The sequence below is a fragment of the Tachypleus tridentatus genome, chromosome 1, assembly GCF_004210375.1.
Source record: "Tachypleus tridentatus isolate NWPU-2018 chromosome 1, ASM421037v1, whole genome shotgun sequence".
NCBI lineage: Eukaryota > Metazoa > Arthropoda > Merostomata > Xiphosura > Limulidae > Tachypleus > Tachypleus tridentatus.
The window spans coordinates 92,470,283-92,483,122 of NC_134825.1; the positions used below are offsets into that span (position 1 = coordinate 92,470,283).

General features: G+C 32.3%; 1 protein-coding gene across 1 annotated transcript in view; it reads left to right on the forward strand.

The window, feature by feature from the left end:
- Positions 1 to 12,840, forward strand: part of LOC143255509 (scaffold protein ILK-like) — a 43,145-nt gene that overhangs the window by 19,219 nt on the left and 11,086 nt on the right. Inside the window, exons 6-9 of the mRNA XM_076511287.1 lie at positions 8,180 to 8,260; positions 10,514 to 10,599; positions 10,821 to 11,052; positions 12,474 to 12,595. Of these exons, the coding sequence (XP_076367402.1) occupies positions 8,180 to 8,260; positions 10,514 to 10,599; positions 10,821 to 11,052; positions 12,474 to 12,595 (521 nt within the window). The remainder of the gene's footprint in view (positions 1 to 8,179; positions 8,261 to 10,513; positions 10,600 to 10,820; positions 11,053 to 12,473; positions 12,596 to 12,840) is intronic.

A 12,840-nucleotide genomic window follows, 5' to 3' on the forward strand; every position in this document is an offset into this window, starting at 1 on the left:
TACATCTGCTGGACCTGATGATGTACACTATGACATGCTGCACTATCTCTCTCCTGCTTCTCTTGCTATTCTTCTAATTGTTTTTAACTGGATCTGGCAGGAGAATATTTTTCCTGATGCCTGGCACCAGGCTATTATCTTACCTTTCTCTAAACCTGGGAAAGATCCCAAGATTCCTTCACACTACCGTCTAATTGCTTTGAGAAGCTGTCTCTGTAAAAACCTCAGAGAGGATGGTTAATGCTCGTCTTGTTTGGTTCTTGGAATCAAACAACCTCCTCTCGCCCACCCAGTGTGGGTTCCAACGATGGCATTCCACCACGGACTACCTAATTCAACTTGAAACATCAATCAGAGAAGCCTTTCTCAAACGCCAACATCTTGTTTCAATATTCTTTGACATTGAGAAGGCTTATGACACAACATGGAGGTATGGCATTTTGTGAAACCTCCATATATATGGATTACGTGGCCATTTACCCATGTTTATTAAATATTTTTTAATGGACAGGAGATTCCAAGTTCTTGTGGGTTTGACACTTACCTATTCTTTTGTATAGGAACTTGGGGTCCCCCAGAGCTGTGTTTTGAGTGTCACACTTTTCAGTATAAAGATAAATGCCATCACTGAACAACTCCCTCTCACTGTTGCAAACGGGCTCTATGTTGACGACTTTCACATCTTGTGTCAGTCGTCAAACATGAGATATATTGAGCAGCAACTACAAACTGCCCTCAATCGTGTACTGAAGTGGACTACGGCAAATGGTTTTAATTTTTCTCTCTCTAAAACCGTTTGCATGCACTTTTGCCACCAACGGGGTATCCACCCTGATTCTGAACTCCGTATTGGTGAAGTTTTGCTGCCACTGGTCCCCGAGACCAAGTTTTTGGGGCTTATCTTTGACTGTAAGCTGACCTTTATATCACACTTAAAGCAGCTACGTGTCAAATGCACAAGAGCACTGAACATCCTTTATGTCCTCTCTACAACCAGTTGGGGAGTGGATCGATGTTCTGTGTTAAAGATATATCGTGCTCTTATTCGTTCAAAACTTGATTATGGATCAATGGTCTATGACTCTGCTAGACCCTTGGCCTTAAAGATGCTGGACCCCATTCATCATCAAGGACTTTGACTCTGTACTGGAGCTTTCCACACCTCCCCAATTCAGAGCTTATACATGGAATCTCATAAACCTTCTATGCACCTTCGCCGTTTGATACTGTCTTTACTATATTCTTCGAAACTTTGCTCCTTACCAAAGCATCCCACTTGGTGACGTGTTTTCCTTCCTCAGTGGGCCTTACTTTTTCAAAACAGACGATCTGCCATTGCTCCTTTTGGCCTTTGCATCCAGGTGCAATTGGATGAATTGGGTTTCTTCTTGGAAAACATTACAGAATCCACTGGTCAGCCCATCCCCCCATGGCTTATTACAGCCCCCAAATGTGACCTTTCTTTAAGTCATCTGAAAAAGGCAGATACTCCCGATTGGAAGTACCGTCTTTTATTTACTGAATATCTTTCGAACATCCTTTCTATTCCAATTTATACGGATGGTTCAAATTCAGGTGACTCTGTGGGCTCTGCCATGGTTTGTTGCAGTTCAGTGGTTGCGCGCAGAATCCCCTCTACAGCTTCTGTGTTCACTGCGGAACTGTATGCCATATCTCTTGCCCTGGGTCATATTGAAGCTGAGCAGTACTCTGACTGCACTATTTATACTGACTCCCTTAGTTCTCTGCTGGTCTTGGAATCACTTCACATTGACTCACACCCTGTTTTCGCTGATATTCAAAACCGACTGGCCCATTTCTCATTGACATCTACTTCTATCCAGTTTTATGGATACCAGGCCATGTTGGTATTCGCAGGAATGCACTTGCAGACATGGCAGCTAAATCTATCTGCTCTGGTACTATCACCACTGTGCCTATTCCGTACATGGACCATGGTCCTGTATTCAAGGCTCGGCTCCATGCTAGCTGGCAGTCCACTTGGAGTGAGCAACGTGACAACAAGCTTTTTCAAATAAAACTCTATATTGGGCTTTGGCCGTCTAGCCTCCATGAGGTTCGGAAGGAGGAAGTTGTTCTAACTAGACTACGCATTGGTTACAGTTTTTTAACTCATCATTTTCTTTTATCTGGAACTGATGCACCAGTGAGTAGTTTGTGTAACCCTCAAATCACTGTAAGCCACATTTTACTTTCTTGTCTTCGTTACGACTCTCAATGATGGCACTGTTTTAAACATGTTCTGTCCCATTGTAAAATGGCCAGAACATTAAATAACTTGACACCAGGAGTGGATAGGCCAACTTCAGGTGACTAATGCTGCTGTTTGAACTACTCGTTAGTCGTCCTGGTGAGTTATTACACTTTTGCTGCATGTCATTTAACACTTATTACTTTATTTTTTAGTACTGGCTATAATGACACACAACCTGGAACCAGGACTGGAAAGACCAACTTCAGGTGACTGACGATGGTTCTTGTACTTGCCTGTTAGTCTTCCTGGCGGGTTATGATTATTACCATTTTGCTTGAGAAAGTTCTTTACAACTTTTCTTACTCTGCTTTCTCTCTTAACATTGTAGACTAGGTGTCAACATTGATTTTATGCTTTTTCTGTTTTTCAATGATGTTGTGTTTTACTTTCATTTCCTTTTATGTATTTTACATTTAATTTATTTTTACCTTTTTACTGGACATTAGGCACAGATAGCCTAGCTGCTTTGTGCCATAAAACACTAAATCAATCAATCAACCTGACTAATCTGTACCTAATATTCTCCTCTATAGCTGCAGCCCATGGAATGGGTGATTCTTCAAATCCATTTTTCTCTTTTTCCACCAGCATACACAGATCTATTTCTTATGGGGAAGTGGACATCCTTGGAATTATTCAGTCCTTTAGGTGGGGCTCACATAATGACTCTTTAGTGGTCATTATGGGACCAATGGAACATATGTACAAATGCACTGGGTTCAGAGAGACTGTTGGATTCCACTTAGCTGGATCTTAGTTGGTGGTTGAACAGGGACAACACAACAGTAAGTTTTCCTCTACCTCTGCTGTGGCCAGAGATACATCTTTTCATAGATGCTTTTCTTCAAGGGTGGAGTGCTTATATAGAAAATATGGAATTCTATGAACTTTGGACAGTAGAAGAAACTTTTTTCCATATCAGTCTCTGAGAACTTTAGCAGTTCAGTGAGCTGTGACTCAGGGTTTTGAATTGTTTCAAGGGAAGGTGATAATGCTTCATTTTGGACAATTCTATGGTAGTTTTGTATATTTAAAAGTAATAGGGCATCATTCCAGATGTTTATTTTCAAACAGTGGGTCTTCTTCTTTAGGGACACAAACCCCAAATTGTTCTTGTTTGTCATGTACCAGAAATACTGAATTTAGTGCTCTTCCTACAGAATGAATTCTTCATCCTCAAGTTTTGCATGGGATCTGCTCTTATCTAGGGACATTGCAGAATGATGCTTTCATTACACCCTAGAATGCTCAACTCTCATCCTTCTGGTCTCCAGTATCTCACCCTCTGGCTTTGGGAGTAGATGTTCTCAGCCAGGATTGGACGTGCCTTCAACTTTTTGTGTTCCCTCTGATTTGGCTCTGATTTGCTTCAGGTCCTGTTGTGTTATTCTGATGGCACCATAAGAGCACCTGAATTAGCCCTGGTTTCCACTCCTCCAGTATTTTCTTCCTTGACCATCTCTCTTACATCAGCTTTGGTTGGATATTCCCATCTAGAAGTTTGAACTCTTGGACTTTACACCTGGCTTTCATGCAGTTGTTGTTCAACATCATGGATTAATATTTTGAGTGGTGTCTTTATTGACACATTCTATTAAAAATCCTGCTTTGGATTTTATCTAAGGAAATGGTTTACTTATGATCAATAGGCTCTCAGACATTTGTTTAACCCTTTGCATCCCACTGTGCCACATATCTCAATTTTTGAGAAGTGATTTGACAAAGGTCTAGTGCCTTCATCTGTTGCCTTGTATAAGGCTGTCTTATAAGCTGCTAAAAATAAAAGAAGAAATTTTTGAATCCCAATTTTGTCATTACTTTTGAAATCTATAAGGTTATCTGCCTTATTGCCCTTTCCAGGTACCTAATTGGGATACCACACTGGTTCTCCGTGCATTAACATATCTGACTTGATGTCATGTTTGCTATATCTTTCACTTACATCATGTTTTCTTCTGTTATTAGCTAGAGGACATCAATGATCAGATGTGTTTGTGTTTATGTTCACAGGACACCATACCATTCCAACTATGTTTTGCTTTATCCACATGAGTTCTTTCTACCTACAAATACATTATCTAGGGAATGAAATGTGGCTTTTTCTCATATTCCTCAGTCAGAACTGGATCATGTGCATGCCTTTCTCAGGATTTCCATTGGAGTGTTTTGGGGATCATGTTACCAGTTATTTATTTATCCATTGGAATCCTTCAGTAGCATGTAATTTGTTGCCTGTCATGTTGACAAGTTGGACTTGTCACTTGATTCAGATAGCTTTCTCTTGTCTTCATTGGAGAAGTGAAGACTTTTTAGGGTTTCATCTCATCAAGATCGACATATATCAATCTCCTAGGAAACTTGGTTCTGTCGTTTGCTGGAGAGAATTGTACAAGCTGATATGTGGACCACACGTAATGTCTTTGTTTTATATTCTTTTTACAGGATTTAGCACTATCCTCCTTGGGTTACCTCCATCCCCATGGATATTCTGTGTGAACAGAGGTGTGTTTTGGAATTTTGAATTTTCCTATACCAGAAGTGTATATCTGATATTACTTACCTCTACCCTTCCTCCCCATAATAGCTGGAGTTTGAGTCTTATCTTGTCAGTCCCCAAAATGCAAATAAGAAAAAATAATGAATAGCTTATATATGCACTCAGACCTGACATTAATAATGGAGTTAATCTAAACTTTTGATTTGAACATGTTATGACTAATTTTGTATGCTGAAACAAGGATAGGAAAGATTTAATATTTGTTTTTACAAAATTCAGTTAAACACTGTATTTCTTTACCAACAATTTTCTGGAATATCAAACTGAATTTGGAGTGGATTAATGACTATTTTTTTTTTGTGTGTCATATATATAAACCAAAAAAAAAAAGTGAAATTTCTGAAAGGGTAACTCACCTTTTCACATAGAGATGCTATCTCCCTTGAGATAGATCTTAGTCTGAGATAGTCTGAGATCTTAATACCATTAATCTTAACCAAATGTGAAATATGCTGACAGATGATGATACCATCATGCAACAATAATCCTTTACCTTTCAGCAATTCACATATACACTTTCACATTGATAGTAAAAGCTGCTTAATTAAACTTTGAATGTAACTATCTATAGATTTTAGAAATATCTCAAACACATTTTAGGAGTGTGTAATAATTTCCATGTGAAATTAAAATGACAATTATTATAATATGCATATTTGTTTTTGTTGTTTGAATTCTCTGGAAGATCTTTCTAACAGTAAGTTAAAATAATTGAAAAAATAAGCACAGGCATAAAGTTAGAACAAAGTACCATATTATGTGTAGATAGAAATGTACTTCAGAAGTGACTGGTGAAGTGATTGTATAGTATTAGAGTAATTATATTGCAGAAATAATGTGTGATTTTGCAATACTTAGTAACTGTAACACATCAAAAAACACATTATAAAAGAAAAATGTTAAAACCTGAAACATTTGTAGATGAGCTTTTTCCAAGAAGTTGTGAAACTTTGTAAATTTTATTTTGCTAAAATTGTTTTCATTAAAATCTGATGCAAAGAAGAAAATGGTTAGATTTTTTTTTTTTTCAAAGCCAAAGTTCAGTATTGCCATTTCATTAATATTAATGACTTTTTCAGTTGTTTCATGCATGATTTATTTTTGTGCAATCTTTATGGCATTGCAACAATTTATGTATGACCTGACTAGACCATTAAGCCATTAAGTGCCTGGGGATATTTGCACTTATCACTGTGAATACTGATTTTTACAATATAACATTGTTGCTCAATTTAAATGGCTAAATAAATATGATTAAAGAGACATTAATCCTTTCTCTACAGGCTTGATGTAATATACAAGTTCATCTACACATTTGCACACATTAAGTATTTGCACTATAACCTTTGATAAAGCGTATGTATTTTCACAAATTTTGGTAGACTTTTACGAAAGATTACAGATATATGGATACAAAAAATCAAATTTTCCAGTGAAATATAGATTTATTTATGACAATAGTCTTTTGTTATTAATCTTAGTGCAAAGTGATTTCTTGTTATGATTCTTAAAAAGTATTCTACATCCCAAAAATTTCAAATATTATTTGCATATAATCTCTAAAGCCTCCTAAATACATTTCAGATATTTGTATAAGACTATATTTTGTTACTTTGTATACTCTAACTAAGTGAGGCCTGTCATTTGCCAATCTCATAAACATCATAAAAAAATATTAGGAACTAAATATAAATTATGCTTTTTTCATGGTAGAATGACTACATATTATAATATTTAAAATACAAGTGTTTAGTGTAAGTAGCTTAACTCTTATAATGCTATATATTTACATATATATTTATTTTTTCTATTATATTGACCTTCCAGTCATGTCTAGCTAACATTATATAACTTGCTCTCACATGGTGTTCATGCACTCATTATGTATCCAGTAAAATAAAACTGACCCCTTTGTCTTCCCTCTTTTAGCTGTGATTTAGTGGTCTAATATTTTGTTATATACAGTCGCATTTCAATTACTATATGTTATAGATATATAATTATCTCTTCTTGCTATGACCTATGTACCTCTGTAGTTTTAAAATTTTGAACATTGTGGATACTAAACAAATTTCTTTTTTTTTAGGTTTTATATGTACAATTGAATGATAAGAAATATAAATAAGTACACTGATACTGTAGAATTCCACTATAATTTATTATTGTGGGTAAAACATTGGTAACTAAGATTTATTTAGATTTTAAAAATATGAAACTTCAAGCAGACTGGGAAACACAACCTATCTTCTTGAAATCTGGGATTGAAAGAATGTGGTAGACTTTTCACAAATTAAACTGGCTGAAAATCAAACAACCACTCTGGAGACATTCTAAACTGCTGATTAGTTATTCACATGTCATATACTAAAGTAAGTGCATATAAGAGACAGTTTCCAAAAAATGGAAAGCATTGAATAAGGTCACTGTGCATGATTTAGTACATAAGCCATATCTCAGCAAAATAAAAAGATATGATGTTCTTATTTTATATTCTAGCTTGATATTATTAGTAATTTGAGTTCCTAATTTGTATGAAACTATAGACTTAGCATTTTGACATCACAAACATATAATTTTAAACAGTACTACATTCACAAAAATCTGTATTTAGATGTGTTCTTTTAATATTTACTTCTAGGTTAAGAAATTAATTCATTATATAATATTAAAGTTTGAATTACGATCTACATCTTGTTACCAAACATATTGACATAAATTCATAAAGTAAAAGTTCAATAACAATGTGATGGCATGGCTTTTGACCCATCATGAAAGGGTTAATGAAATTCACATTAAACCCTAATAAATGCTTGAAATGTACTATAGAGGTTTTAGAAACCTAAACTTTTATTGGCACATAAAGTGGCTTTTGTTTTATCTTATAACACAAAAGATTGAGATCCCCTCTTTTTTTTCTTTTTTGAGGGGGGTCACTTTCATATTTTTGTTAATTTTTCTTTCTGAAAAAACATATAAAACATTTCAGGCTCATTTACAGTATTAATAATTTTTACATTAAACTATTTATTGCATATCCAAGAATCTAATATATCCTATAAGATATTCAGAATAATTTTATTAAGATAAATATTGTCATTTAGTTCAATAAATATTTCATGATCATTACTTCTTTCATGGTGATTGATCTTATTATAATAATTCAGGAAAGTATTATTAGTTATATTATATAGATTTTTTCCATTGAAAAACTTCTATTTCTTGTGTGTGTGTGTGATTACAAAATTTAAGATGTTATTAGAAGATCAAAATAATTTGTAGCTGAATAATACTTACCATCACTATTAGTATATTCATTAAATATATTAAACCCATAATTGCTTTTTCAGAACTTGCAGCACAAACTGGCCAAGATTTTAAGAAAATCAAGTTTAAAGAACAAAATTGGCTAGGGACAAAGACAAGAAGTCGTAAGTGAAAGGAGTTATAGCAGTGTTTTGTCATTAAAATGTTTGTTAAAAGTATACTACACTTTGGAATAAATTAATATTTAAACATAGAATAAAATATTGTTAGGAATTGTAGCATATATATTTAGATATTATTACCTAACTTTTTATTTTGAAATTATTGTATATATTTAAAAAATAAATCTTCAAACGATGGAATGTAAGAGGTAGGACAAGTCTTAAATTCTCCTTAGGGAAAGGAGAGAGCCAGAAAGGTTGGTTTGCAGTATCTTAAAAAAATTCATGTGAAGTAGTTAAGGTATACAAAAGTAAGAAATGTTTCATAGATGTTTATATAATCTTGTGTTTGATATTTATTAAATACACATATAGGTAATAAAATACATATATAGCTCCTTATTTACAAATATTACAATTTAATATGTACTGTTCAAAATAATTAAGTTATAACCAGAGTAATTATTAAGTAATGAATTTATATTGCAAGACAGCTATTAGAACACAAGTTGTGTAATTTGATTATGCAGCTGTCTACTACTGAAGTTCATGTTCATAATTCTCATTTACAATCACCATACAATACATGTATTTCTTTCCTGTCTCCTGGGCAGTTTCCAAACATGTACTTATCTTGTTTTGGGTTGCAATATGAGCATGTTTCTTCTGTGTGCAAGACATTCACCCTTATGTTGTTTGATCAGTCTAAATGTTCTGACAGTACTAGAGATGAATTATAATAATCATGCTATTAGTTGTCCAGCCTAAAGGACTTTATGAAACTTATTTCTAACCCACTTTGCATGTTGATTTAGAGCTCATTTGTTCTGAATTGTTGGGGAGTTGAGGCCAACTGTTTGTTCTGAACAAATATTATCAAATAGCAATCATTTTGCAAGGATGTTGACAATTTGTCTGCTGTGTAACATTTCAATCTGACTTTACTTGTGATTTGAAAGTGAATTCATTTTCTGCTAACCGCACTTTATGAGACTTGCTCATTCTAAAACAACAGGGTTTTGATAAACTCGTAACCAATGTCATGTAAATGTCAAAATGTCTCCATTCGAGCACTGGCATGATATAAATCTCATTACACATTTTGCTTTTGTTCCAACTAACAATTTATGGGTATTAATAGCATAATGTAATAACAGTAGTTGTGCTTTGTCTTAGCTGTAATATAAAAAAAAACTTTAACTATTGCTTAACTGTTTTCATGTGGTGTACATAACTATTATTGAACATGTAAGTTAGGCATAAAATTAATGTAAAATTATAAAACCAGTACTAAAGGATATGCTAATATTCAAGTTTGAGCAGAGTTTAGGTTTGAAATACAGTTAGTTGGTAATGTAAGGTAGGCATCTTATGAAAGTATTTGTACTGATTAAAATTTGATTAATTATGGAAGCATTTTCTAATACTTGCTTTTGATACTTATTTGAATACAGTTTAGGCTGAGATAACTTATGCAAAGCACCAATATGATTTACATGTTTTATAATAATTTTCAATTTTCTAGATAAACCAACGAGTGTATTCTTACAGATGTAATAGTTGTAATGTTAACCATCATTTTAAAAAAAAACACTTGCATATTACTAGCCAGGACATGTCATTAATAATGATAATAATATGTTGGTATTAAATAATTCTGCATGTATAGAATTAATTTAAAGAAAATATGTTATCTAATTAAGTATAAGTTGAATAAAATATAAATCCAATAAAAGATTTTCTAAATATTTAATGAAATGTTGCTTTCCATCTGGAATGAAATGTTGCTTGTCTTTAGTATTAAATATTGCATTTATAATTCACTTTGAATACAGAAATATGTCTGAGAGTATATAACATGATAATAATTGAATAAACATATTTTGAAATGTATTAATACATAAGAATTTCAGGTCCTAACATTAAAAATATATTTTTAAAATTATTACTCAAAAAGCATTTTAAAGCTATGAGCTACTGAAAGGAAGTCTGATATTGTACTGATTTATTTTTAACTAATTTTCTATTAATAAATATTTTAAAGATTTGGATGTAAGTGCAACACATTCTACTGAAAATGTTTGATAGGTTGTTGACATAAATTTGCATGGAACCAGTGTTTGTTAATTTTGTCAATTCTAATGTTTTTTGTTTTTTTTACAAATTTTAGTGTATATTGATAAGCATTTACATTGTTTGGTTAAAGCTTAAATTAGTTTCAGTAAAATTGCTGAGGAGTATTAAATTTGTTATTAGGGGATGCTACTTTATCTCGACATTCAGGAATTGGAATAAATGAATTGAATCTTCAAGTTAAACTAGCCAGCACACCATCTGGTGAGGTAAAAACATTTTGCCTTGTAAAAGTATTTTATACTATACTGTTTTCTGTTAAACACTAGTTCATCATACGTAAGATAGCTGTAAAAGCTTTTATTTCTGAAACAATATTGGTGTTATTTAGTTATGTAACTGCAGTAGATACAGTGCTTTACTGAAGTATTTCAGCTATATGTCTTGTGTAAATAACTGTCTGCTGACCAAAAAAAAATATTTATTAAAGACTTGGAGAGGAACTTGGCAAGGCAATGATATAGTGGCCAAAATTCTAAGAGTTCGAGAAATCACACCACGTATCCCTCGAGATTTCAATGATGAGTACCCTCGATTGCGAATCTTTTCTCACCCAAATGTATTGCCAGTTGTTGGTTGTTGCTGTACTCCTCCAAATCTGATTGTTATTAATCAGTACATGCCTTACAGATCATTGTATGCAGTTTTACATGAAGGAACAGGTAAGATCTTATTCTTAAGTATCTAGAATAAAAATACAAATAACAAACTTAAATGTACTTTCTTATTGAACTTGGATAAGAACATGATGTTGAGTAGCTACTCATGATTCAGGAAGATTTGTCACTTGTGTAATAAAAACAATACATATCTAATAACCTTCTGATTTGTCCATTAAATTCTTGACTATGTTTGTGTATAAACAAAATGGAAATTTCATGTCAAAATATGTTTAATTGATATGATAGTATGTCAGTTTCATCATCATATGTATATATAATTTTGTTTTGAGTGAAAAATTTATCAAAAATGTTCCTTAGACTATTTTAATGTTTTAATTCATTATTTTAAAGTCACTTTAATGTGTGGTATATCAGTATATTTTAAATGTTAGTGCATTGAACTGTTTGGTTATCATGTGACATCATATGACATTAAAAAGGTACTGAAGGAATGATTAATAACAAGGAAAAATGAAGTAAAATTTTCTGGCTAAGTATGTTTGTAAGTTAAGCTTCAGGTATCAATGTGTTTATATAAACACAGAATTGAAAGTACTTTAATTAGCAGAGTAGGTTTACACAACATTCATATCTTGAACCTGGTTTGTTTTTTAATTGGAATTAGCTTTTAATCCTTTTCTTTAAACTTCATCAGACTCAATGAAAATATACAATATTTAAAAGAAACAAGAAGGGCATGTTTAAGTTAGTATACTCTGTATTATTAAACCAATATTAGTGTTTTAATTGAAGAGGAAGTATGTAATCTTAAAAACAATAAGGTATAAAAGAGAGAAATAAATAAGTGATATTCATTGGGCCAGATGATAATTCTTATGAGGGTCAAAATCTACTTCCATTGGAAACAAAGCAAAGTTGAATGCAAGATATGAACATGATGTAAATTCAGGCTACAATTAAAATACTTCTTAATTTTGTTTATTTGTCACCCACATAAAAAAAGAATAACATTTCAAGATTTATTTCTTTATATGAGTGCTAGAGAACTAAAATTTATGTAACAATGATTAGTTTTTAGCATGAATGTTATGGACAAAGAAGTCAACAAGTGGTTGCAGTGTATGTGACACCATTTTCTTCTTGCACAAAGACACACATACATACAAAGAAAAGAAAAATTATAGAAGTTAGCATATAAGATAAAGTATCATAACAATATATTTTCATACCACATGCATATTTCTTTACTTGCCAAGTTTCATGTACGATTAATTTTCCATCATCCTTTTTATTTATTGTCTATGAATAAAAGACAAAATAAGTAACCAAATATAGTTTATTGGAGAATATATTTAATGCATGCTCAGTTCTTTTTTCAGTTTCCATATTTTTAGTATCCTTTTGGAATTTTTACCAGCTTATTTCAGAAGTATATATTAAAATTACATTACTTTATTCAGGAATTGTAGTAGATACATCTCAGGCACTGAAGTTTGCAATCGATATTGCTCGCGGAATGGCATTCCTTCATTCCCTTGACCCAATGATTCCACGATTTTATCTGAATAGTAGGCATGTTATGGTAAGTGAAATTTTCACCAACTTTTTATTGTACCCGGCTATTATGAACTACTTGTATTTAAAAGTATTGTTTATTTACATGATTTTTTAGAATATATATATATATACTGAAAAACATTTTATTACAAAATTTTTGGCATTTTAGGTTTAATAGAAAAGTTGTTAATTTTCTATATTTTGTTTATATAATGTCAAATGTGTTACTTTATATTTTCCAGATAAAATAAAGTTTTTCAATTTTATTAA